Below are 27,869 nucleotides of genomic sequence, written 5' to 3' on the forward strand. Positions count from 1 at the left end.
TTTTTTATTCTTCCTAACCTTGAATTTATTGATTTAATTCATTATTTACTTGCCATCGTTTTTAATGTATTTATTGAACACTTTGGTAATTATCGATTCTCAAAACATGGATATGTTAATTTACTTTATAAATTAACGTTAGGTTTTAGTGTAAATTTAAGTAGAAGAGATCTTTAACTACTTGAATATGTGGTCCTAGATGCGATTGTTATTGTTTTGAAGAAGAAAAAGAATTCAAATATTCTTAATGTGTGGCTCCAATAGAACTTGATAACTAGTTCTCTCTCTCTTTCAAACCTAATCCAACTCAATTAACTACTGGCCGTCACAAATTATCAAATCAATGTTTGTGCTACTTGTGCCATATTTTGATATTTAATTTTCCTATTTTTATAATGGCATGGATGAAATAATAATTAATAATTGCTTATTTTATGCTTGTCTTAGCTTATCAATCACAAGTTATAAGAAGTACTAACAATGTATTGATCTAATGATATAAGATCTCACTAAAAAAAATAGAATGACCAAAAGGTTAATGATTCAATTTATGAGAGTGATACTTTTAGAAAAGATAATCACACAATATGAAAGAGATTAATTGTTTATCAAAGGGGTGAGAGAATATTGTTAGTAATATATAAAAAAATATTCAACTATATTTGTCATGTCAGTTGGGTCAGCTCAATAAATAGGCTAACTAGATTGTGAAAGTAGAGTCCTTAGTATATAGGGACATTTTGGCCCGACCAAGTGTGCTGAATACAATTGGGCCACAAAGCATATTTGTATTATGTTTAAAATAGCTATGAAGTCAATTTATGACCCAAATAAACCTTTGTTTTTTTGCTTGTTTTGGTCATGTCTTATCCTGAAACGGACCTTTGTTTGTTTTGCTTTTTTGGGTCAAGTCTTATCCTGAAAATTGTTTTGATAGATCTATTCCACTATACTACAACCACACAACTTTCATTATTATCATGTTGGCTACCATATAAAGAAACCACTCTCACCATAAAATTTCTCAACTTGATGGAAAATTTCAACTTTCATTATTAAGGATCAAGAAATTTGATCTTTCTATACTATTGTTTTTAAATTAACTCTACTTCATTAGAGGTTGCAAAATCCGCCTTCCTCATGTACATGTCCTCTACCAAAGCTAATTGTGAAGAATTTAATCTCGAGCTAATTTTTTCTAGCAATAGAACTTTACTTTACTTAATATTTTTTACATAATAGTATATTTTAACACATTGTAACATATTTTATGTTTTAGACTCCTACTTCTCTAATTCAATTTACTTAAAAATAATTTACAAATATTGCTGGCCTAAATTCTTAATATCTTAACATTCTTCAGCCATAATCTAATTGGGTTAATGTCTAAGCAAATAATTTTAACACATTTTAATAATTTTAGTAAATTCATCTCCAGACCATCATCACTAACTTGCATAATCGAAATGCACTTCAATTCCTCCCTCCTAAAACGGAGGGAGAACATTTTCAGTCTCATATTTTGTGTCACTCCATGTGCCACATAACTATGATTAGTCAAAAAATACTTAATAATTAAATTTTAACTTAAATACATTTTTTCAACCAATCACAATCTCATAACACATAGTGACACTCATTCTGGTATAGGACCCTAAAACCAAACACGACTGACGACTAATGTTGAATGTTTATTCCTGTCTATGTTAAAAAATTAATTACACCAAATAAAAACATCATATGAATCAAATATGTTAAAATTCATGTCAGCTTGTAATCACTCCACATATCATGCATCTGACAATTCATAAAAGCAGGCTAGAACAGTTTTCTCCAATCAAACAAATACTACAAATGTAACACTTCAACAAATGAACATAATAAAGCTAAGCATTAACTTTCTGTTAATATAGATAAAGAAATATAGCCAGAAAGTTTAATTCAGATTTTTCTCTATTCTTTCTCATAAATACCATGTAACTCAGATTAAACTACGGTGTTGAAAATCCTCCATGCAGTTAGATAGTAATGGTTGTATTGTTGTGGGTATGCTCCACCCTGCAGGGTAGCACATAAGAAGCATGCATGCACTTTATGAGTTGTAAATAGCATTAAATGACATTGACAACACGATTATCATGAAATCACAAGGGACTATAAACTGAGAATAGATAATCAACACATGGAGGGTTAAATTCATACCGGTATGACTAACTTGGTCACTGGATTTTCTGTAGCAGCTTGTCAGCCATTATTTTCTGCTGAACCCCACTCAACGATTCTGAGTTCATAATTGCATTAGCAACTATGATAGTTGTAGATGGAGATGCTGAATTAACCTGGATGAAACAATAATTTGGAAAAGAAAGCTGGTATTACTAGAACGAAAATTTCCAAATTCAACTAGCAAATGGCCAAACATATAGGGCTTCAAATGGCACATGCAGCAAAGAATGGGAAGAACAAATTTGACACAATGGAAATAGAAGGTGCGGCATATACCCAAACACGGCCATTTAAGCCAACTGCTATCTCAAATGACAATTTCTTGCCTAAAGCTTCAAGTACTGGACATGTAGGTGAGCTGAGAAGCCTACAAATAATACACAACCTCTCATGTCATGATCTGTTAACATTATGCAATATAAATAGATATCCCTAAAAGGTAAAATATATATAATTATAAAATCCATACATCCTTGAGAGTCCAGTTGAACATTCAAACATGTATCCCTCTTTCAGGGCACCAAATTCTGCTGCTTTCCCACTGGCTACATAAAGACAAAACAAAAAGAGTTTGAGGTTGAAAAAATTTAACAGAAAGAAAATTAAAATTAACCAACAAAAAAACATAATTAAGATGCACAAACAATAAGAACATATAGATGAATTAGCAGGCTAGGATGCCTACCATCAGTGCATGCCAGCTCAGGATTCATTTCAGGGTTTGCTGTTACAACCCGCACATATATCGAAGTACCTGCCTGCATGATGAAGCTTTAGCAAACAGAAACATGGTAGAGTAACCAGATAAAACATCAATTAACATCGAGAGGGGAATGCCAAGTAATGCGCTAGTTTGCCAGACAAATGTAATGGGGTAAAAACGAAAAATATGAATGACTGAATGCATTTTATCCCTTGCAAGAATTGATGCAGAATGCATGGTTAGAAATCTTAATTAGAAAGACAATGCATCTTCAGTAATCTGTATGGGTGGCAACAAAGTCCAAAGATAAAGAAAAGAACTCCTTGTGTCATAGTCTTGGTCACATCCTAAAACTTAAATAAAAAACAAGTCTACTATGTTGATTTTTTCTTCTATGTTCAGTATATCCAAGGGTTTAGGTAGAGCATAAAGTGCAGCAACATTTACACTTAGAAGGATACATAATAAACCCCATTTGGATATATCCTATTTCCATCAAAGGTCATACCAAAAAAACACTGTCTTTCAGCAAATAAAGCCCCCTTCCAACATCCAGAGAGTACTTTCTTTCATTTTGTTTTTCCATAAATTGATAAAACATTGTCTCAATCACCCTTGTGAAGCTATGCATAAGTGTGACAATCTTAGGTCACAAATTTAGAACTAAAATCATTTTAACTTGTGAAGGCAGAGACAAGAACTGACAAGCGGGAAAAAGTAATTCCAAAAACTAACTTCAGCTGGAAGAGCCATAAACAGAGAAGAGATTTGTATATATATTCAACTATACGTTAGCCTTAATTTTGTCATTTCAATAAAGGATGCCAAGACTGATAAAGGATAAAGCTTTCATCCAAGCTCTGTAACTATCAATAATCCCACTTGTGACAATTTGGCACCAGAAGCATTGATGAGAATGGAAAATGGACCCAAAATCGTTCTTATATGGGAAATTAAAATTTTATTAAGATATAAAAGGAGGGAAAAGTGCAGTTAGAGGATGAAAATGATTTATCCAACACAGAAAAAGCAAATTGCATGGCATGATGATTGTAAATTTCCACCTAAGAGGCAAAGACCAAGAAAAAAGTAAAGAATACTGCTTTGATATCCAAGGTATGATGGTTGCAGATTAAATCTCAAGACTAGATATTAAGCAAAAGTTTTAAAGCAGACTAGGTAAGTGACTTAAAGATCATGACATTTAACTAGTTTCAAACATTTTTAGGCAATGACAATTAACAAGTCAAAGTTACTAGTGTGACTTCAATGGTTGTCCACTTGATCTCAACCTATTTCTCCTCAATACATTGCATAATACAAATCCCTTCACCTAAAGGTTAATCCAACTACTTATGTTGATAGTCAAGAACTATAATGAAATCCTAATTCCTAACTATTTATAATGACAGTCAATGACTACAATAAACTCCTAATTCCTAAATAGTTTCCAAAACGCCTAAACAACCATAACAACGGTGAATACCATAAATCAAAGAAACTATAATAGACATTGTGAGTTACAGGTCTTTACGCTCAAAATGTTAAGGAATAAAAGATTATCAACCAGCAAATTTACCTAAACTTAGCACCAAGTATTGCATAGCGCTGTGATTCATGAAAGAAAACTTATTTTTGCAATTAGTACACAAAGAATGCATACCTCAAACTTGGGTATATTTCTTCTAGTTCCTCCTTCAAATGCAAGCACCGGTAGCAATGCTAAAGTTGGTCCTTTTATGTCCACAATGAAGTTCTGGGCAATATTAATTGAGCATTTTAACAGAATTATACAAACAAACTCAAACTTAATTAAGAAACAAAGTTTAATTACGTTCAAGTTTTATAAATAAATAGAAAATAAATTAGAGTAGAGACATAGAACCAAGCAACCTCTACATTTTGTGCTTCCACGGTAAGTTCCCTTTATATATCTAAAATTAAAATGTACTTGTTATTGGTTGATATGTAACCAACCTAAATTACCATAATGTGCTTGTTCCCTATGAAAGTAAAAAATAATGATTTTAAGGACTACAACACCATGCCATGGCTAATTCTCTGTTCTAAGTCCTCACAAGACTTGAGAGAGGTAATGAGTATTTACCAAATTCTACATAAAATTTGCAGTGAACAAGAAAATACAGCAGAACTAAACCTAATAAGAACTGAAGGCTTGAACAACCGAAAAAGAAAAGTTCCTTACATCGGATCTATGGTCTACGACAATTCCAATAACAGAATCCTCTGCATGGGGCACATACTGCAGAAAAATGTGGAAGAGATAAAGATACATAAGCCCCTTTTACTAAAAATGTTACAGAAATCCATGTTCAATAAATAAGTTCTCAGTCTGCCAGCCTTTAGAGTTTACACATTGATACATAAATTCTGACCACAGTATCATACCCTTTTTTGAGAACTTTCAACCCAGTATTTATTAGGCTTCGAAAACCTTAGCCTGCCAGCCTTCGTTACAGAAATTGTATCACAGTCCTGGAAATTGATGCAAATGATTAAAAGAAGTAAACTTTATGTTTTGGTCTATGTGTTTGTATTTAGTGGGTCTAACTTGATTGTAACATTAAGTTGAATAATGTTATTATAATGTTGAAAGGAGAAAGAAAAAAGACAAAGAAGTTATCCCCGAGTCTAAGAATCTAAAAAATAGTTAACAAGAAATCCATAATAAAAATTAAATTCCCACACCAGTTGATTGCTAGCTAGCTAGACTACTACGGTCCTTCTTGTAAAAAAAATGTAAACAATGAATTCCAAAATCAAGGTAGTGCTAAAAACGAGCGTGTATGTCCCACGACATCTTCAAAGCACAAAAAATTGAAAATCGTTGCTATAGGTGTTGGATAGATATCCATGTCCGACTCTCCTCGAACACCATCAGATATTTCCAGTAATCCAGTTACTTTTTAAAACTTTATATACCAATAGAAGCAGGACTCTAAAATTATTATAAAAACAATAGTATTTTATAGTGTGAGTTGTATCAACAAAGAGTAACATTGACTAATGAAAATTGATGCCTTAATTCAAAATTTAGGGTTTAAGCTAATGCTTCTAAGTAGCACCTTAATAACCAATATATAATCATAGGAGAAACAAGAGAACTTATGTACCTGACGTAGACCACCTCCAAGCTTAATTGTTTGATTTGTCATAGTAGAAAGATCAAGAACCACATCTCCAGGACACTATACAGTGATAATCATTCATATAAATTTTAATCAACACAATAATAATAAGTTCTTATTAATAAGTAATGCACGCAATTGAATTGTATGTATCTAGTGACATGAAAAAAGATTAGATATAATAGATAAAGCACTCACCACTAATTTGTCAACAAAGTTAGTAGAGGGTTTAGTTTCCATTTAGTGTAAAAAGGTGCAAAACGATGGGGTATTTAAAACGGTGGATGTTTTTCACTTTCACGAGTTGCAGAAGAGAAAGTTGGGAAGGAGTGTTAAGAAGAAACCAAACCAAAGTTCAGTTATGCTGCTAGCCCTCGTATTAGTTGGACTGTTATTGGAGGAAGGGACTGCAAAATCTTGAGATTAAGTTCAGAGTTCAAAATGCGAGTGCAGACGCGCTATTAGTATTATTTTAGGCCCGCCAACAAACTCAACCGGGTGAAACCCAAGCCCATTAAATAGCCGCGCTATAATTGTACATATTGTAATGAGCTACTATTATAATATTTGGACTAACATAAAAAATATATAATATTTTGTTTAACTTAATTATATTTATCATTTATTTTTTTTATTGTGTAAGAGGTATTGTATAGTATAGAGTAATTTATCCAAATAAAAATGGTTTGTGCATTTACAAAACAAAAAAAATGCGTAAGTATAATTTTAGTTAAGTTTTATACTCTATAAAAAGAGTTTAAAATCTATACACTCACGTTGTAATATTTTTTATACTATCAACATATTATTTTCTATTAATTTATATTACTTTTTGTTTAATAGTCAATACTAATTAATAAATGAATGTAAAAAACAGTAAAAGTACATGTTAAATCTAAAAAACAATTGTAAACTCAGCATGATTGATGCGCTAAAATGTAAAATATTAGTTTAAACTCCAGCGGCGGGAACATTTGGAGTTAAAATGTGAGCCATAGAAGAGAAGAGAGTTTCAATTTTTGAATCGCTTAAAAAATGAAGAGAGATCTGTTGCAGTTACATTTTGAAACTCCAATTAGTGACGCCATTTCCAGAATCCGATTCGCTCCTCACTCCAACAACCTCCTCATTTCTTCCTGGGACTCTGTAACTTCCATTCCAACTCCATTTCCCTTTTCTCTTTTTCATTCTTTCCCTTCTTTTCTTAAATATATTTTGTGTGTAAATTTCTGATTCAGAGTCTTCGATTATACGATGTTGATGCCTCTGTGCTCAGAGTAGAAGCTCATTCGGAAGCTTCACTTCTCGATTGTTGCTTCCAGGATGATGACTCCGTTGCTTTCTCTGCTGCTTCTGATGGACTCATCCGAAGGTTTTATTATTATTTATTTTATTTCTAGAAAGCTCCAGTTAATGAAATTTACCTTAGTTAGATTGCTTGTGACTGGTTAGGTTAGTAATAGACTAAGAATTAGAGCCTACTTATATTAATTTGTTGACTCACCATCTTAGTTATTGGCTAATTAGGTGTGTATGGCAAAGATGTCAAGGCTTCGATTTTGAGTTGAGTTTTGGAGGGGAATGAACGAAAATGGAACTTTTCAGAGTTAGCTTACAAATGTATTTCATGACTTACAAGTCTTTCATTTCCATTTACTCCCTAAAAAACGAAGCTCACAAGTGGAACCTAAGAACTTTTAAGTCAATCAACAAACTTATTTAACCATCATAAGTCACCAGTCCCGTTTCGTTAGATAGAGTTTTGTAAAAAACTATAAAACCTAATTGTAAATGACAATTGGATTGACTTATAGCTGATTAGCTGATAAGTTAGGGGCCTATAAGCAGCGACAAACCTAGGTTGGTGATTGTGAAGACAATGCCCCCACTTAATTTGGGAATTTTTGTATCATATGATAGTTATTTGATATGTTCAGGCCTATATATTTATATTATACTTGCGCATATTTATGCATTCATTACTTAACTATTTTTACTTATATATTATTCTTGCCCCGCTACCTGAAACTTTCGTCACTGCCTATAATTCATTGTATATCATTTTACACTTATCTATCAATTAAGAACTGATTTTATTAGACACTTCCAATTCAATCAGCTAGCTCGTCAGTCATAAGCTTTCATGCCCTGAATTTTCAGTGAAGTGCCAACTTTTCAACCTTCAGCTGATTTTCATGCCAAACAGACCATACTGTTTTCTTGTTAATTCTATTGGGTGTTGTGGATCAAGTATTACTGGGGCTTGTGCCATTTCAGTTAACAAGTTGTATATTTTTTTAAAGGACTAGTATTATCTAAATAATTGATTTGGACAAAGTACACATGCTTTACTGAAGTTTTATCGCGAGAAGTTATATGAACACATTGTTTGAATCACATTTTCACTTTTGAGTGTGGTTTGACCCCTCAAGTTGAACTCTTTAGGTATGACTTGCATTCAGGAATTATCGATACAGTGGGCAGCCATGACGATATAGCAACATGTATTGGATATTCCAATGAAACATGTAAGCTACTGACCCTACCTTAGCTGCTTAGTTCTAGCTATTTATGTTATAGTTATTACCTTTTATTGTTATCCCTCCATTTATTAATATGATATTGAAAGGGGATACTACCAGACAAGATAACTGTCCCTCTGCATGGTTTCAGTTGTTTTCATGTGTTGAAGCGTGCATGAATGGATAACTTAATCCTTTGTGTATTATGTTCAAATAGCTGCACCAAACCAAATGACCACCTCTCAGTTTTTGCATAATTTCTGGCATAAGCCTTTGATTTGAGGCATAGAGATGAAATATGAATTAAAAAGGAAAAATGTTAATCAAAAGTAAACTTCATTTCCATAAAGAACATGTTTCTACTTGCCATATAAATGCTGTCTTTTTAGAGATGTAATTATAAACAGGTTTACATATCTTATGATGCTTATTCTAAGTTTCATCGTATTCTTAAGCATAAAAATAAGAATGCTGAGATGCTGGTTTTGGGAAGATAGATCTATCATGACCATGTGATATTGTCTCCAAAAAAAGTTCATATTATTCTTGGTCTCGGTTATTGCAGACCAGTTGATAACATCTGGATTTGACAAAAAATTACTGTTTTGGGACACCCGTGCGGAGAAGGCTTCATCATGCTTGAGAAGTCTAAGTACAGAGGTGAACTGCATGTCTGTCTCTGCGTTTAATCTTACAGTAGGAGCTGGAGCATCAGTACATGTATATGATTTACGGAAGTCTGAGAAGCCAATTCAGTCAAAGGAACCATACAATGGCACACAGTTAAGATGTGTCAGTTCAATTCCTTATGCTAAAGGTATGAATTATTGAATTATGATATCTATGTTAGTTAATTTTTCCAACTTAAGAACATATAACATTGACTAGTTAATGTAACTCTTAAAATCTGTACAAATAGCACTTTGTTTCTACTTTCTGGACCACCCTGAGAATTTTTTGAGTTTTTCTGTTTTTGTAGTTACTTGGTGTATCAGATGGTGGATGCCATTATATGTATGAGATTTAAAATCACTAAAGCATGTGTCATACTCAGTCAGAGTTCCGTTCAGGCAATTTTTAGGCCTAATGTTCTTTATTCTTGCAGGGTTTGCAGTTGGGTCAGTGGATGGACGAGTTGCACTGCAAATTTCCTATTCATCTAGTTCAAATGATATCGGGTTAGTTTTAGATAATAATATTTCATGCATGCAATTTCTGCCCCCAAAAAACATATTCAGAAGCATTATATTTCCCTTTCCTTTGTTACTTTTCTCAGTTGTTGTGCAGTTGTGCCTAACCAAGGGGGGTAAGTCTTGGTACAATAGTAAGGTTACTTATCTCATGACCTAAAAGTTATGGGTTCAAATCCTAGAAATAGTGTTTCCGCTCGTAGGGTAAAATGTGTACATGTACCCTCCTTATATCACATTAGGTGGAAATCTTGTGCATTGGACCATCATTTTCTTCCTACTTGTTCGGCCTAACCAAAGGACCTACTCACTTGTTGAGAGAATAATTTTGAACGGTTCACATGTGTTTTAATTTTAAAATCTACCTTCCATTAATACTACTTTCCTCCATTCAAGATTGGATATATTTCACAATGAGTGAGAAAGTGGAGTTATTTAAATATGAATAATTTGGTTTCATGTCCACATGATGCATTTGTTGATCATGGATTTGGGGTTGTTGATTTTCAGTTCATAAGATATGGATACAGGTTATCCACTTTCTAATTGTCAGTGCACCATTGACCATAGTTCATGACTATTTGCAAAATTGTCTTAGATTCTTGCCTTACAGATGTCCTAATCTAACTGTGTACTTATTGTTTAATTTGGATTCCGTTGTTGTATGTTGGAAAACATTAGATCTGTCATATTCTTGTTAATTACAGGTTCTAATAAATTGCTCTATCATACTCTTCTACAGATATATATTCCGGTGTCATCCAAAATCGAAGGATGCAAAGCATCATTTCGCATCAGTGAATGACATTGCATTCAGTCCACTGTATGTGCCTTTGTATCCATAAGTTGCCATGATAAATAAAGAGTGACTATAAAACGTGAAACTTGATTAATTTAGTATCTGTGTAGTGTTTCTGGCACTTTTGTCACCAGTGACAATGAAGGTCATGTTATCATGTGGGATGCTGGAAGTAGGAAAAGACTTGCTGAGGTATTTGTGCAACTATGTCTCTATTTGTGTAATCACTATGATGTTTGTAATATGTTCAGCAATTTTCTTGCTTCACTACCATCTTTTGTCAATTTCAGTTGCCTACGTACCCAAACAGTATTGCATCTATGTCATACAACCATGTGGGACAGCTTCTGGCTGTAGCATCAAGCCATACATACCAAGAAGCAAACGAAATGTGAGTAATTCTTATCTCTTTGTCCTTCATTCACGTCTTCTATGTGGAACCCAGTATTAAGTTACAATACATCCATTGGCGTTGCAACTTTAACTTACATTTTTCCTTTTCTTTGTGCTACGTAATCATAAAGGATTGAGTTTTATGTTGTTTACATTAGATTTTTAAGTGGGTGTAACATTGAGGGCTTGAAAGTTTGATCTGCTGAATTAATATTTTATGGGAAGAGAATGTGAAAACTATTACTACAGGGTGAATCATGCACTATACATGACCTGAAACATTTGTTCTTGTTAGGTTTATTGAAGTCTGAAGTCTTATATTAGATATGCGAGGAGGAGTGAAAGAGTTTATAAGAATGAAAGACCCATGAAACTAATGCCTTATGGTTTTGGTTCAAGACGTGGGGTCTCACTTGTGGCTCTCCACTTTTCCCATATCCGATAAAAATGAAATTCCCCGATTGTTGGAGGCTCCCTGGTTGCAGTCTGGTCCAACAAGTCGTATCAGAGTCGATGGGTCGGCTAGGACATGGTGAACTTAAGGGGGAGTGGACCGGAAAGTGTATAGTACCCACACTTAAGGGGAGATTGTTGGGTTTATTCAATTGTAAAGTCCTATATTAGATATACGGGGAGGAGTGAAAGAGTTTATAAGAAGGAAAGATCCATAAAACTAATGTCTTAAGGTTTTGGTTCAATCTGTGGTATCTCACTTATGGCTTTTCACTCTTCCCATACCACAGTAACAATGGAACTCCCCGGGAGTTGGAGGCTCCTCGGTCGCAGTCTAGTTCAACAACTCTTTTTTTTTTTTTGCTCTGGATTGTAGGAAGTCCTATATATGTAGTATATTCTAGAATGTGAGAATACTTTTTCATCCATTTTCTTAACGAACTATGGAATTTCTCCTCCTTTCTTTTACTCATTATTTTTTACTTATGTTGTCTGCCCTGGTGTTTTTAGTCTTTAGGAACAATGTTTAAAAAATGGTCATAGTAACTGAATCATTTGGTCTTTACATCTTATTGATATTCAAATATCAACTTCCTATGATTTACATTTAAATTATGTGAACACTTTAGTAGTCCTACTCCTACATGTGAATGCAACTGCATTAAATACCTGGTAGATAGAGGTTTGCCACCCCAATAATTCTACCCCGCTCGAATATGATTGTCTTGGTGAACCTTAGCACAACAATAAACTTATTGCATTGTGACTTAGATGTCACATATTCATATCTTGTAATTACTTTCTCCCCCCTTATAGGATTAAGGCTCTACATATATATACCCCTCTCCCATTTTACATCTTAAATTACCTCACTGCCTCATAAAACAACATTCTTTTTCATTTGGTTTTTGTACTGACAGAGAAGGGCCTCCTCAAGTATTCATCCATAACGTGGACAGCTTTGAAACTAGATCAGTTTCATCTGCCAGTAAAAGCTAAGCGTTTATGCTAGGTAACTACAGACACAAATGCTTAATCTCTGTTATTTACTCATTCCACTGAGACGATGATTTATTAAGTTGTCTTTTAATCTCAACCTCAGTTTTTTCTTTTTGTGTAGGTGGTGCTTAGAGCCTGATTTTCATTCATTTTTTATTTAACAAGTATGAGAAATCCTCATTCCATGAAATGGGCATAAATTATTACGATTAATGCTAAAGATATTGTTTTTTAGTTAGGACCTTTGACTTGAATAATCTTGTTACACTGACTCAAAATGTCAAATGATCACGTATCTTTTCTTCAGAAAGAAAAATAAACTATTGTTAGTCCGGTTTGCAGAGAACCGGAGCATCTAAAGTGGGATAGTTTGAAGTTGATGGAATATACCCCTTAATTTCATATCATGTGCCTGTTCACACTCATTTAATTAAAGATATATATATATATATATATATATATATTTTGCGTGAAAACAAATGTTTCCGTGTGTGGTATAATGTTTTAGTCGGGTTATAATAAAATTCTGTGATATTTTTAAATGGGGGTGGGTAAACACATATGAGATAACTCTATTCATTGTAATATGCTTACCTAATACAAAATTACTTATCCACGTGTTTGAACCTCGTTATAGCGTTCTTAGAACGCAATTTCAACGCAGAAATTATGCAAGTGGTCCCGGACGTGATCTATATATCCATCTAAAGCTCCTTTAAAAATAGAGTGTAGTATTTATTTATATATGGACATGTTAGTGCGAATTTCTTAGGGAACTGGAGATGGTTGTGGCATTTATGTATGCCCTGGAGATAGTATTTTGTTTGGATGATTAAGCAAAATGCTCTCCTAACAATTATTTCGGGTTAAGGCATCATCTGGAATTGAAGTTACATTATTTTTGTGTATAGGAAGGAAGTTAATCTTATCCACGGTCTTAAAAATGCATGTTCTAGGTATGTGGAAAGGGGGAAAGCTTCATATGTAGGGATGGAAAGAACCAGCAAGATATTGGCTTAATGATCTTTAAATGATTATTGACTAGCATTTAATTTTAACGTGATTATATGATTAAGATGTATTGTTATCACCAGTGTTATGACCTAAATATAGTACTGGTAGGTTCCGTCTTCATATCAGTATCACAATAATTATACGAGTCATATAATTATATTGATCAAAATTGGTCATACAGATTTATTCTCATTTAAGATTGCAATTGTTTTATGAAATTAACTTACAATTATTATATTTGTTTATAGTTCTAAACCTAGTTTGTCACCAACTCATACATTTTGTTGTAACAAATATTGTAAATAAAAGTATATATCACATTCTTTATTAATTTTTAACACTAATATCTGTATATAATATAATATATATATATATATAATTTTATTAGTATGTGATTTATTCCAATTGTATTGCTATATAAAAAAATTAGATTTATTATGTGTGAACATATGTTTTGAAAATATTATCAAGAAATATAAAACAAATAGTAATAGTGATAAAAAAAATTAGTTACTTACATTTTGTTTAGTTGAACAATGGCAATATTTTTTTTATCATTGCCCCTTTTATAATATTTTTTAATAGTATCCCATATAATAAAGTTAAAATCTAGGATTAATAATTTTTAAAGAAAATGTAACATATATAATTTGATATAATATTATTATATCATCCACTATTTAATCATATTTTTCAACAAAAACAAATACAAGTGAATTGTGATGCTGACCGTATATAAATATGTAAATTGAATTGGATAGGTACTAGAATAAAAGATAGGGTTAATATCTAATTTAAAATATTAAAATGGAATAATTTATTCCTATATAAGAAAATGAGGAAATATCTGATGACTCCCACAATTCTTTCTCTCTTCTCCTTGTTTGTTAGTTGGTAAGTGTGATCTGAATATGTCTGACGAAGAGCATCATTTTGAGGCGAAGGGTGATGCAGGCGCTTCCAAAACCTTTCCTCAACAAGCTGGTACCATTCGCAAGAACGGTTACATTGTCATCAAAAACAGACCCTGCAAGGTTACCTTTCTTACACTATTTTCGTTATTTCCATAACCGTTTCTCGAATCGGTACAGTTTTTGTTTGTTGCCGCTGATTCATCTATGTATGTAGGTTTTTTTTATATAATTTTCAATTTTTAATGTATTTAATTCTTAATCGAGTGTGGATTTGTGCGTGCTGGTTATTGTGTGTATTTTTTTGAAGTTTTTATGATGTTGCATGCGGTATGTTATAGTTGAGCTAAATAGGGCTTGATTCATCGGAAAATGATTAATAGGTGGAACCTTTCTTCCAGAATTTTTGTTAGAATGATTTTACCTTGTTTTTAATCCTAGGTGGATGTGTTGTATTCTCAGAACATGATTGAGATAAGATCATTGGTTCTATTCATAGGTGGAACCGAATTATTCTATCCTGTTGTGACATGTCTATGGAATGCTACCTGAGGTGTTTAAAATTACACAAAAAGGCCAACTATTTACTATTCATTTGATAACACAATCAGTTCCTATCAGTGATTCTCCTATTTTTTGGGATGGTGCTGTGGTTGTTTTTGAAGTTGAAGAAGAATTAATTGTTTTATTCTTTTGTGGCAGGTTGTGGAGGTTTCAACTTCCAAAACCGGCAAGCATGGACATGCTAAGTGTCACTTTGTTGGCATTGACATCTTCACTGGAAAGAAGCTAGAAGATATTGTCCCTTCTTCCCACAATTGTGATGTAAGAGACTCGGCATCGTGTGGATTTTACTTTGATGAGGCCACCTTTGTTTATTTTTATAGGATGGTTATAAATCAAAATGCATGTTATGTTGTCACAGGTCCCTCATGTCAATCGTATTGACTACCAGCTCATTGATATCTCAGAGGATGGATTTGTAAGATCACAGTTCCCTCACTCATCCCTTGTCTTTATGTGCCACAATACACACATTGTTCATTACCTTATTGTTCAACTGAACTAACTATACTTATTTATCTTTAACTACTGAACTGAAAACTCATTAATCACTTTATGCAACTAATTTGACCAATTACATAAAGTCATACAATTAGCCATTGGTATAGCTAAGTTAATCATACTCTATGTCACATCACTGGCCATGGTGGTAAGTGGTCATCTCCTGTCTTTATTTTGTTCAAGGTCAACTAAGGATATGTTTCCTTGATTGTATTATTAGGTGAGTCTGCTGACGGACAATGGTGGTACAAAGGATGACCTCAAGCTTCCATCAGATGACAATCTGCTTTCGCAGGTTAGTTCGTTTGATTCTCTCTCCACAAAATCTTTGATGATTTTTCTTAAGTTAGTTTGCGGCATGAAATTGCTGTTGAAGTGAACATTAGACAATGACACTGTCTTCTAACTTATGATTTGTCATACGACTTTGTTCAACTGGATGGTATTCATCTGTTAAACTTTTATATTCCACGCGATTTTATACTGAATCCAATTTCCATATAACAATGCAGATCAAGGATGGATTTGCTGAGGGTAAAGATCTGGTTGTGTCTGTTATGTCTGCAATGGGTGAGGAGCAGATCAATGCCCTTAAGGACATTGGCCCCAAGTAATAGATCAATTCAGTTGACTGCTGGAAAGTGGAAGTTGGATTTATGATACAGTATTTTTAATTCTCTTGTGTGGTTCTGTGTACTAAATCTTCCAAGTTTGTACGGTTCTTATAATATTTGGTCAAAACTATTGGGTGGCTATAATTAGGAGTCCTTCACCTAAATTTTTATTTTCTTAGATCAATACTGCAACCATAAACTGTTTGGTGTGAAGAAGTTATATTGGCCACTCTGGCTGGCGGGTACTTTTTATGCACTTCAGACCTTTTTTCCATTTCTAATAGAATTTTCCTCATTTTAATTGAACTTGAATCTTAATTGAAGCTGAAATGTATGTTTTATTGTCCTGAAAAAAAAAGTTAAAGAGTGATTCTTGCATGTGTATGCGTCTATTGGAGTATTGGACACAAATCAAATACTTTTATATGATTTCAAAATAGTTGATTCTGTTAGATATTTCCTAATGATTGGTGAAATATCAACCTTAGGATCTTGAATATCATGATTCTCATACATTATATAAAACAAAGATACAAAGTTTTACATGAATTTATGTTCTCTGATCTACTCTTTTGATATACCTTTTGAGGGAGTTTTGGTAAGATGGTCTTCTTCAACTAAATCCTTAATTCATTTTGGACCTTCATTTTCTCTATATAGGCAAACTATTTAGGTATCCACTTATTAAGTTCATATTCGTTATCAGTTTTAGAAGTCTTATATAGGTTGTCATTAATTAGATCATTCGTTTTGTAACCCAAAAATAAATAGCTGATATAATTGTATTAAATATATGATGTCCACTTTAATTAGAAATTATGAATTTCTAACATCATTCCTCATTCCTAATTTATGCTTGCATCTGCAAATAATTGGCAAGGCTGTGTGGATCTTATCGTATCCTGGTTTCCTAGGAATAGCATTTCATGCATGGAGATAGATTGTGCAATATAGTGGATTGTGTTAGGATAATAAGGCAATTAAACAAATTGAATGATTTCATAATATTTTATCATAAGATATATTCATTGATAAAATATTGAATGTAAATTTTTTTCTAATCATTTTACATAGTTTTTCTTGATATCTTGATGCTTTTTGTGAATTTTGTTCCTACAAAGAATAAATGTACTTTTTGTAACTTTTTAGATGATATATTGCTATTAGAAGCATGTACAACTATATTGTTTTTCCAAAGTGAGCTTATTTATGAGCATATAAGTTGCATTAACCATTATTAGATTCAGTGAATTAAAATTCTAATACATGATCAAATTAAGAGCGAATATACCCTTCAAATGAGCTTCCCCCAAATGAATGTAAAAGCCAGCTAATATACCCATCTTGTTGATATCCTTTTGTATGCTAAAAGCACTTTTAGCTTATTTCTAAAGCCGAAAACCCAAAGTAAAAGTAGCTCCAATGCCTGACTTCAAAAAATCGTTACAAACTTCTGAAGCGACCAAACTTGTACCCACAAAGTAAAATAGCAAAAAAGTATAAAATTACAGAACAACTGTACTTCAAGTTAAAAGTCCTAGAATGATCATCAGTAAATCATTTTGGGTGTCAAACTTTATTATATCCATAACATCACTGCAATATGACACATGATTTGACAGTTGTTTATGGAAGAGACATGACTGTAATTTTTTGTAAAACTAACTCTTACATTCATGAGGAGTCCATAAATTACTACTTCCACTTGATGATTGAGAACCATGCAAAAGGTATGTCATGGTGGAGTTATCTCGAAGATCGAACGACTGTTCCAAGCCAGTCATCGGGAATGTCGCGTCTAAGATCTCCAGTTAGGGCCCTTAATGAGTGGCTTGTTGCTGCCTGAAATGCAGCTAGAGGTTTCAACATCAAAAGCTCTAAAGCATAAGATAAACAGATGAAATATATAATGGACAAAACTTAATTACTTTTACAATGTAGACATCAATTCCAAGTTTTGCTATCATTGCAGCTTCTGAGATCTTTGTTTGCATCCCACCGGTTGTGTCATGGGCTGCAACAGTTAGCTCAACTGTGGAAAACACATTCCAGAAAAATTCAATCCATAACTTGAATCACATAATCAATCAAAACATGAATGTTAAATTAGTAATTTTATAGTGTTAATATGAAAGCTTAGATTCCGATATGGTTACATGGAGTCATAGAAATAGCAGCATAAAGGTAAATTTGTGTCCTAACTCAGGGGCGAGTCGGCTAACCTCTTGGGAAAACTTATGATTTATGAGTGAAAATAAAATATCTTGAACCTTATTGTTGAATTTCAGCTTGCATTCACACTACAAAATCATCATAGATTCAGACTCCATTCAAACAAAACTCCTTAAGAATCTTTACACCGACAGAGACTGTAATCGGAGGTCAGAACCATGATGTCTTAGTCATTTCATCACCCCTCTAAGCCCCCAAAAGAAAAGGCAATAACTAAACTATTGAAAATATCTTAAAGAAGTTCATAGAACAGTGCACTGGACTAATAGCTTCAGAATATATCCTGCTGCGAAAAACAGGATAATAGAGAAGAGAAAGTAAACAGAATAAAGAATAAAGATTTACTAAGTCTGCTTACTTGAGTTCTGCAACTTTGGTTTCAAAACTGACCAGCTTCCATCTTCACTAACAGCTGTCATAGTTAAAAAAGTAAAGCTATTTGACAACCAATCATGACGACAAAGGCCGGATGGATATCAAGTTTATCACAATTTACAAGTGCTCACCAATCTCCTTCAAGAGTATTGCATCGGGTTCTGTTGGTGGGCGATCGTATACTCCATGTACATCTGTCTTTCATCTATGTTGAATGGAAAACATTCTTGTAATGTCTTCTAAAATTTCAGATAGATAATACTGTGACAGGATGTTACAAGTACTATGATCTAATATAATTCAAAATTCTTGTTCTGCATACTGGACTAGCATATGAATACAATTCTTTAACAGCTAAGTTCATGTTCGTTTTTGCCGATAAAAAAAAAGTTCATGTTCGTTTCAGACTAAACTCAATGCAAAGTGCAAACATCATTTTGGAAGGGAACTATATATACTCTATAGTCACTAGAAGACCATTTGGTTTTAGTATGTACATGAAGAGCATTATTCGTATTTTGTAGTAAATCAAATATAAAAAATGGGTACATATGATATATGGTGGATACCAGGAAAACAACATATTCAGGCTTTGAGTATGCTGCTAGATGACTAATGATCACATCTCCACTCAAAATAGTGCATCCCTGAAAAATAAACTAATGTAAAAAAATGCTGTCTATTATTAATGAACAATAAAACAGAATACACGGTGTCCCTACCAGAATCTCATCAAGTACTGCATCTCCATGCAAAACCTAAACAAATTGCAATGAACTTCATATTATTTGAGGTTAAAAGAAAAGAAAATTAAAGAGGGAAGATTTCAGAAATTGCAACCTTCAAAGTAAATGGAAAGAGAAAAAAAATGTAAGCACTTAATTTTATAACACAACCTCTATATTAAGGTTTTATAAAAAAGGATGGCTCAGTATACGAGGCTCCCATCTAGTGGGTTCTGGGGATGGTAGATGTACATAGCCTTACCCTCGAGAGCAAAGAGATTGTTTTCAGGATTTGAACTCATGACCGCCAGGTCACAAGGTAAGCCACATTACCGTTGCGTTGAGGCTCACCCTCTTATATTAAGATTTTATATAAAAAGAATAAACAAGTTTCCTTGTGTTTCATTGCAGCTGTATATAACCATTCATTTCCTCCAAACATCTAAAAAGAACAATATAGTGGTCAACAGGGTACAGTAAGGAACTATGTCAATTCGGATATGACTACCCTATTCTGTGAATCCAACATTCTGGCCTATTTTTTCTCAAGATGCATCATTCATGAAGAACTACTCTTCATCCTTGATCAACCAGGTTTTCACTAATTTTCGACTACTGTAACATTTTAAGTACTACTAAAATCACTTTTCTTAGAAAGATATAGAAATAATAGAAGACCACTTACACAGCTAGGTAAGGTTAAGAAAATGACAGAAAATTATCTTAAAGCTTCGAAGTAGTAATATAAATTTAAGAATCCAATCTTACAGGTGTAAAACCAGAATCAATTGCCTTGGCCACTGAAGATAAATCAGCTGAAGATACCTGCACATGTCGAATACGAACTTAGAAGATCAGTTTTATCAGAAAAGGAAGACAAAACAAGTCTATAATTCATTATATTGATAGACACAATCTGATAGATTATCAGTTAAGAGCTTACTTGTCTCTCCCTTGTGAACCATCCACATGAGAAAGGTGATATTCCAACTGAAGGAATGCCCTCTACACAAAGAAACAGCAATTATTTTAGAATTAATACCTGTACTTCTGAAAAGTAGATTAAGCCACAAAAGTGGGTGAAACATGACAGAAACCAGCAAGTATTCAGTTTGTCGAAGGATAATTATGATAAATGTATTTTTGTGCTTTAAATTGTTCCCCCGAGAAGCAGCTCGGTTGCTAGAGATGGGGGATACAAAAGTGTGAGCGCTGGGGTTCGAACCCTTGCAGCTGCACAATTTCACCTTTCCCATCCCGTCAAAAACTTTGCCTATCAAAAAATTATGATAAATGCACCACATCGATTATACAAGAGATTTAGGTTGATTGTAAATTTGTAATAGCGAAAGAGAGTTCTACAGGCTTACATAGCCAACCATGTGAGCCGAATCTTGATATGCATAAAAAGGTTAAGGTATATCATGAAGTTACCATGACGACCTTCTGTAAATTACATTGATTAACTTGATCATGAACTCAAAACCAGAATGAAACAAAAGATAAACACCCGGTGACTTGATACAGCATGAATATTTGTGCATATGTGTAGCAATAGCTATTACACTACCTCTGGCTAGTGCTCTAATAATTTCAAGAGTCAAAGTGGTTACCTGAAATTGGAAATAAATGGGATGATAAGCAAGGAGGAGATCCTGATTCTTAGAGTAATTGGTATAAAATAAATTATTTATCTTTAAACAGCAAAAAAAAGAAGAGTTTATGCACATTATTTAGGAATTATAAAATAGCTGCGGTACTCATTTTAAGAGAAGATAAATTTTCAGATCATTAGCAGAGAATCTTGAGATACCACTTGGCCGATTCTTCTGATATATAAAAATTGAGTAAATACTCATTTCAGTCCCTCATGTTTTTCGACCTTACCAGTTTGGTCCCTCAAAAATTGAAAAACTCAAATTGAGTAAATACTCATTTTAGTCCCTCATGCTTTCAGAACAAATTTTTGGGGCTCTATCAGTGCCAAATTTTTATGATACAATCAATATCATTCTTAAGTTAGGAATCATACTGCTGTGCACTCATTAAACATTGAGAGTTTGGCATTGACAGATCCGAAAAATATATTAATACGCAATATTCCAGATTGCACCATTCATTATCATTCTTATGACATTCAAGTCAAATTCGCCTCCCCTTCAAAGTTAATAACTATGCTGCACACAAATTAGATTCAGCAGGCTTCTTTATGAAGGAATTCATATTTAAATTTTTTTGTAGATTAATATTAGAAATAGTACAATACTACACTTTTGATTTGTGGCATTGATGTAGAAGAACTTCAGTGAGCATTAATGTTACAAACAGAGACATGATATTAGCACATGAAATGAATTTGGAAACAAGAGTTTGCATCTTTTCATGAAATTGAGGACTAAGCTTTATAAGCATCAATTTGAGTCCAAAGAAGTAGAGGCTCCCAGGTGCCTGCTTCATTGGTATAACAGTCGAAATGTCGCATTTTCACTTACAAACTTCAAGATTACAACTGTATAGAGGTCTTGTACAGATTCCAATAATTACTTACAGAAATTCGGGTAGCAACAAAGCCGGCCTTGACAAGAGGTTTATTGAGTTGTCCCTTGTGGACACTGGATTTGCTAGCTTGGAAATGCCCAAAAGAACCTGAGAGTATTGCAGAGCTTAAGATATAGTCAATAAACATCACATATAATGTGAAGCAGTTCAAGTACAAAAAAGTTATTAATTTCAATATTTTATTGTTAATTGCATCCATTGAGGCAATGAAAAATACTATATCCATAACATTCTTATTGAAATAATTTATTTTGTACTACATGTTAATAAATTACAAGCATGTGGAGAGACCCGGAATAGATTAGTTTCATTTAAATGAAGAAATGTCCATTTTGGTCTCCGAAAGGTATATCAACATAAAATTACATTGGTACTCCATAAATATATAGATCAAATCGGTCCTCCAAAGGTAGACATGATATCAAATTAGTAAATGGAAGAACCAATGTAATTTGACACATACACAATGAGAGTTTTTTATTTAAAAAACAGCTCTTGTTCTCATCATGCTTATATTGTTATCTTCCACACTTATTCTTCTGGATATAGCACATTACTATTTGCATAAAAGATAGTCTCTCCGGTGCTTTTACTAATCAAACAATGATATTTTACTTCAAGCAACTCAAGGAACCTGCTCCATGAACAACAATGAAACGGCTAAAATCCACAACTGAATGATCTCCGAATTCTTCAGGGTTACAACAAATTTCTGAGCTTCCAGGTCTCTTGCTCCAATCCATCCCAGGAGGCTTCTCAGAAGATGTAATCATTGCCTGCCTCAGCTGTTCTGAAACCTTATGAAGAGTTTCCTCATTTATCATCTCTAACTCATTTTTGCAAGTAATTGCAGCCCCTCCTGAATATCAAATTGAATCAAAAGTATTTCACTTCACCACGGATAGAAAATCCTCAAACATTCCAAGTATAATGGATTTCATCCTAGGAAGGATTGGTACAAATACAGGACACGGATGTGATACAATGAAATAATTGAAAGATATATATACTAAGGGTCTCGTTTGCGACTTAAGTTTTTTGGAGGGGAATAAAGGAAGGGGAAGGTTTCCTATCCATGTAACAAGTGTATTTTATGACTTCCAAGTCTATCAGTTCTCTTCCAAAACCCAACTCGTAAACAAACCCTAAAAACATATCAATGTATTGAATTATCCAATACCATACATATCAGATCCTGATATGACAAACATTTGAAAGTATCTAACTATCAATATGAAATGCATAATATATGTATCATATAAGACAATCATTTAGAAGTATCAGTGCTACACAGTTTTCATCTAAATTCTACACAGACACGCTCTTATTATATCTGTTGTTAAGAAAAGGCACAGAAACAAAATACCCCAGATGCTTAAATGCATGAAAAATGCTTACTTTTGAGATCCTAGATGGTAGCAACATCGTAAAGCAACAAATTTTGAAAAGAAATGACGTAAATAACGAATAGAAATTTAAAACCAAAATCAGAAGGAGAGAGAGAAAGAGAGGGATACCAAGTTTGACTATACAACGGATTGGTTGAGTGAAAGGAGAATGAGTTGAAATAGTTTGAGTTTGGTTGTTATGATCCATTGCCTTGTGGGGATTATTTCTTTGCAGTTTGTTCTATCCGAGGTTGCCCAATGAAGAACTGAAAAAGGTTGCGTGAAAGTGTGTGAATTAGTGTTCGGTTAAGGAAACAATTTGGAGTGAGTCGTCATTTCATTTCATTTCATTTGTATTTACTGTTTACTATTAAATTGAATTTTATTCCTCATAATAATAAAGATTAGATTAAATTACACTTACACTCCTCAATTGTAGTAAAATTATACAAATTACTTCTCACTTTTCTATACCCACCCTTGCATGAGAAATAAGTGTGATTTTTTGAAGAAAACAATGTTATAAATGCAATTTAGTTAAACAAAACATAGTATATTATGGAAACAAGTCCAAATAATATATGAGTCGATACATCTTTATTATTTTTGGTTCATTGCGATATAGTATAAGAGCGATTTAAACAATATCTCTTTAGAATTGTTGATGCATTTTGTAACAAAAAATAATAATGATACATTGATTTGTATATTATTGGGATGTTTTATCATAATATACTATCTTTTGTTTAACTTAATTTCATTTATCACATTTTCTGTTTAAAAGATGACACTTATTTCACATGCAAGGGTAGTCAGTATAATGAAAGTATAAAAACTAGGGGAGGTTTGTGTAGGTGAAAAAAAGTGAAGGGTGATTTGTGTAATTCCTCTAAAACTCAGGGGTATCAGCGTAATTAACTCTAAAGATTAATACTTCATTTGGAAAGGAACCGAACCAAGTTGAACCAGTGTTAAGTTCGATAAAGATTGGTTCAGCTCGAAACTCGACTTGAGTTTGATACGAGTTATTTTTTTAGTTCGAGTTCGACTCGGTTAAAGTTCGTGAACTGTTCGGATCAGTTAGAATTAGTTCATTAACTCAAATAATTAATTATTTTTAAAGAAATATTATTTATCTATACAATATATAAAGTTAAAACTTGAAATAATTATCACCATGATTTTTTTTTCTATTTTGTCCTTAATATTTTTTATTTCTAAAGTAAAACTATAATCATAGATAACTATGATTAATATATCCCACTTTAAGTTGAATATTATAATAAATACAAAATAAGAATGCGGGTTAGTAGACACGGAGTGTCCGTCAACATACTAATATATATAAATATAACATTGTCTGTACATAATAACAATAAATATAAAAATAATGCATAATCATAATAACATACAAATTAGTTATATATATATCGAGTCAACTCATGAACCTAACGAGTTAAACTGTATCTAACTCAAGTTCGGCTCGTTTATTTAATGAACTCAATTTCCAACTCAAATTTAACTCACGTGGTTCTTGAACCAAGTTTATCGAGCTAAATAACGATTCGAGTTTTGAACAAATACTGAGTTGGTTTGGTTCATTATCAGTCCTACTTCATCATCTGATAGTTATTATATTATTTTTTAAGAGTCAGTGATAATTAAATGTGAATGACAGATGATATAGTCATAGTGTATAAAAACTCATTTATCATTAGTATATATATTTTTTTATCTACTTGTTAATTGTTATAACTATATTATTAAAAATATTGCAAATAAAAATGATTTTTCTAGGTTAAGGTAAATATTCTAAAAACACAATTATATAATAACTAAAAGCTAGTAAAGTATTGATCTAGTAGTTTAAAATATTCCGAGATAAAATAAAAACTTAAGAGTTCGGTTCTTGAGTACTATGTAACACCCCGAAAATCATTTCATATTTAGTATATTTAATCTCATAGAAAAATGGGTAAAAAAAATTCTTTTTTTTCTTTCTTTTATGTAACCTATAACTTACAAATCGTTTTCACTTTTACAGTTTTACCTTATTCCATTTTTAATACATCACATTTTCAAACATTGCGGAAATAAAATTCTTAATACATTAAAGATAATTAAATGAACACAATTCTTTTCTGCTCATTCATATAATTCTTGAATAAATACATAATTGTTTACAGAGTGAAATCTAATCATCACCACAAATAAATAAAAAACTGAAAATACAAAGAAAATAATGTCGGGGCATTGGCATTACAAAAAGTACCTCACACAGGTTCCTATCACAACAAAACAAAAGAGAAACCTCCTAAACCGGAGGTGCACTGGAAGCCTCGCTAGGGTCTTCCTCTACCTCCGAGTTAGAAGAGATCTCAATGACCTCAACTGAATATTATATGCAGATAAGCTCTACACAGTTGTCGTTATCTTCCTCCTCCTCCACTTATCCTCTCCCCAATCCATCGAGGGGTCCGGAGTGTACCCCCTTGGCATGGCCCAGTCTGTCTCTCTTGGTGTCGATCCTGATGATGAGAATCCTGTTTGAGACCAGGTCCTAACAATTTCTGGTATGCCTCGAGCTTCAGCCGGTACAGAAAGTCTTGCGGTTGCAGGTCTTCGGTCGATCAAAGTGAATGATGCCTCCCAAACTGCGTAGTAAGGTGGAAGATGCAGAACTGAGCCATTGCTTACCCAATCCAGCTCTAGGTCACAAAGACCTGTGTAAGTGTGTCGATTACCCTCAACACTCCATGTCCCCTCCTGAGACATGAAGCGATAACCTCGGATCAGTGTTGTTGGGTCCATCTGAACATGCGTATAAATACACCAGAAGAAAAGAGAGGGAGTAAAACATTTATGAAAAACTTGTCATCGGCGTCGTGGAACTACACGGAATAGTACACCAAGATAACACAAAAGTAAAGATATATCATGTTATCATACAAGCAAATAATAACGATGAATGAAGTATAAAACTCGAGAATTTAGAATTAATATCGAAGAATATCATATATGCAATGCGATGCATGAGTCTATCATCCTTACTTCTTTATCCTCCCAATAACTATTCGAAAATAACCAAGAGTACAGTTCTCATAACAAGTCGATTTGATTGCACCAAAATTATTCCTCGCAAGGATATATGATCTATCCGTTCCAACGGAACTGTCCATTTCAGGATGGTGTCGTATTAAACACTTTCTGGGCATCCCCTTAGAGATCGTATAGTTTGCACTGTGAGCACTGTCCGATCCAACAGTATACATCATCCAAGAATACATGGGACTCGTCTCACCTAGACTCTCCCTCAAGACTTTGCTGTCGAATCACTACCATTAACCCCGTCCCTCTCAACATCTTGGGGCTCATTCGTCTCCCGTACATTTCCTCTCCACTACTTCATTTTTTACCATGGATATGTACTCTAACCGAAATTAGCAAATTATGTCTTTTAATCCATATTTTCTAGCAATCTACAGATCCTAAGACATCTCCCATCAGGAATGCTTCTAGTGGGTCCTGATCTTAACATATAAACAAAAAGAGAATAATTTCGGCACCACTACGAACCATCGTTGAATTATCCTGGACGGCTCTCAAGCCAAGCCTCTTACGGTCAGACGACCTCGCTGCATGAGCTCAACATAATACTTCTCAGCACCACTGCAAACCATCGCTGAATCATCCTGGATGACTCCTCTAGCCAAGCCTCTTACGGTCAAACGATCTTGCTGGGTGGGCATAATATCACACCCTCGAGCCTCGCCTTTAACAAAGCAATTCCTTACTTTTATTACTTTCAAGAATTTCATATAGTTATTTACCTTTACAACTTCTTGATGACAAACATGCCATTAGACTCTCGTATATATGAGAGTTATCGTTTAAACGACTTAAAAAGACAATTCCTTACTTTTATTATTTTCAAGAATTTCATATAGTTATTTACCTTTACAACTTCTTGATGACAAACATGCCATTAGACTCTCGTATATATGAGAGTTATCGTTTAAACGACTTAAAAAGAAGTCATGTCTGTATGGAGCCCTCTTGCTAAAGCGAGGGCACATCCATTTTTGAGGCATTTGTGGCTTAAGTGATAAAATAATCAGTTCTGTTGGTGCCTATTTTAGCTCAAGCGAGAGCTGTCTCGCCCCGAGCTAAAACACTCGTTTTCTCTAGACACTTCTCGCTTAAGCGAGAACTGTCTTGCTCAAGCGAGAAGAGCCTGAATATCATTTTAATTATTCTTCTCAAGGAAAATATTTCTCATTTATATCACATGTTTTTAAACCTTGAATTTAACAATTATCACATACATATCATTCTCATAATAATCATTCAAACATTATAATTCAAGAGTAAACATTAGGAGTGTAAGCGGTTCCGGTTTAAACCGCGAAACCGATGGAACCGAACCAAACCAAACCGCAAAATGTGGTACGGTTCGGTTATTTTTTTAAGGAACCGTTTATGTTCGGTTCGGTTTATGGTTTTAGAAATTTAGGAACTATTAGAACCGAACCGCACCGCATATTAAAGAAAT

General features: G+C 33.3%; 3 protein-coding genes across 8 annotated transcripts; 1 reads left to right on the forward strand and 2 right to left on the reverse strand.

Moving 5' to 3' along the window:
• LOC109360770 (putative exosome complex component rrp40) lies at positions 1,731-6,491 on the reverse strand. Of its 5 annotated transcripts, XM_019605874.1 has the most exons (11): positions 6,370-6,488; positions 6,277-6,321; positions 6,064-6,138; positions 5,339-5,425; positions 5,136-5,192; positions 4,593-4,685; positions 2,912-2,984; positions 2,696-2,771; positions 2,503-2,593; positions 2,201-2,339; positions 1,731-2,065 (listed from the first exon to the last, which is right to left on the reverse strand). In XM_019605874.1, exons 2-10 carry the CDS (start codon positions 6,316-6,318, stop codon positions 2,220-2,222), a joined length of 714 nt encoding a protein of 237 aa, XP_019461419.1. In that variant the 5' UTR covers positions 6,319-6,321; positions 6,370-6,488; the 3' UTR covers positions 1,731-2,065; positions 2,201-2,219. The 5 variants fall into 5 exon arrangements, with proteins under 5 accessions (XP_019461419.1, XP_019461418.1, XP_019461416.1 ...); XM_019605873.1 differs by having other exon boundaries at positions 1,731-2,036; positions 2,217-2,339; positions 6,277-6,491; XM_019605871.1 differs by having other exon boundaries at positions 1,731-2,058; positions 2,203-2,339; positions 6,277-6,491.
• Positions 7,099-16,344, forward strand: LOC109359688 (mitotic checkpoint protein BUB3.3-like). The gene is made up of 14 exons (XM_019604383.1): positions 7,099-7,224; positions 7,317-7,450; positions 8,524-8,606; positions 9,166-9,417; positions 9,706-9,778; positions 10,533-10,613; positions 10,700-10,781; positions 10,880-10,980; positions 12,356-12,429; positions 14,301-14,482; positions 15,062-15,184; positions 15,285-15,341; positions 15,645-15,719; positions 15,937-16,344. Exons 1-14 carry the CDS (start codon positions 7,114-7,116, stop codon positions 16,036-16,038), a joined length of 1,530 nt encoding a protein of 509 aa, XP_019459928.1. The 5' UTR covers positions 7,099-7,113; the 3' UTR covers positions 16,039-16,344.
• LOC109359013 lies at positions 17,582-23,632 on the reverse strand. Of its 2 annotated transcripts, XR_002109024.1 has the most exons (13): positions 23,447-23,632; positions 22,564-22,788; positions 21,919-22,016; positions 20,941-20,983; positions 20,314-20,375; positions 20,139-20,195; positions 19,368-19,403; positions 19,215-19,292; positions 18,777-18,843; positions 18,629-18,682; positions 17,967-18,070; positions 17,726-17,880; positions 17,584-17,688 (listed from the first exon to the last, which is right to left on the reverse strand). XR_002109024.1 is itself a non-coding variant. In XM_019603507.1 (12 exons), exons 1-12 carry the CDS (start codon positions 23,523-23,525, stop codon positions 17,785-17,787), a joined length of 999 nt encoding a protein of 332 aa, XP_019459052.1. In that variant the 5' UTR covers positions 23,526-23,632; the 3' UTR covers positions 17,582-17,784. The 2 variants fall into 2 exon arrangements, 1 of the variants encoding a protein (XP_019459052.1); XM_019603507.1 differs by having other exon boundaries at positions 17,582-17,880.

The sequence above is a fragment of the Lupinus angustifolius genome, chromosome LG11 (genome assembly GCF_001865875.1).
Source record: "Lupinus angustifolius cultivar Tanjil chromosome LG11, LupAngTanjil_v1.0, whole genome shotgun sequence".
In the NCBI taxonomy this organism is placed as follows: domain Eukaryota; kingdom Viridiplantae; phylum Streptophyta; class Magnoliopsida; order Fabales; family Fabaceae; genus Lupinus; species Lupinus angustifolius.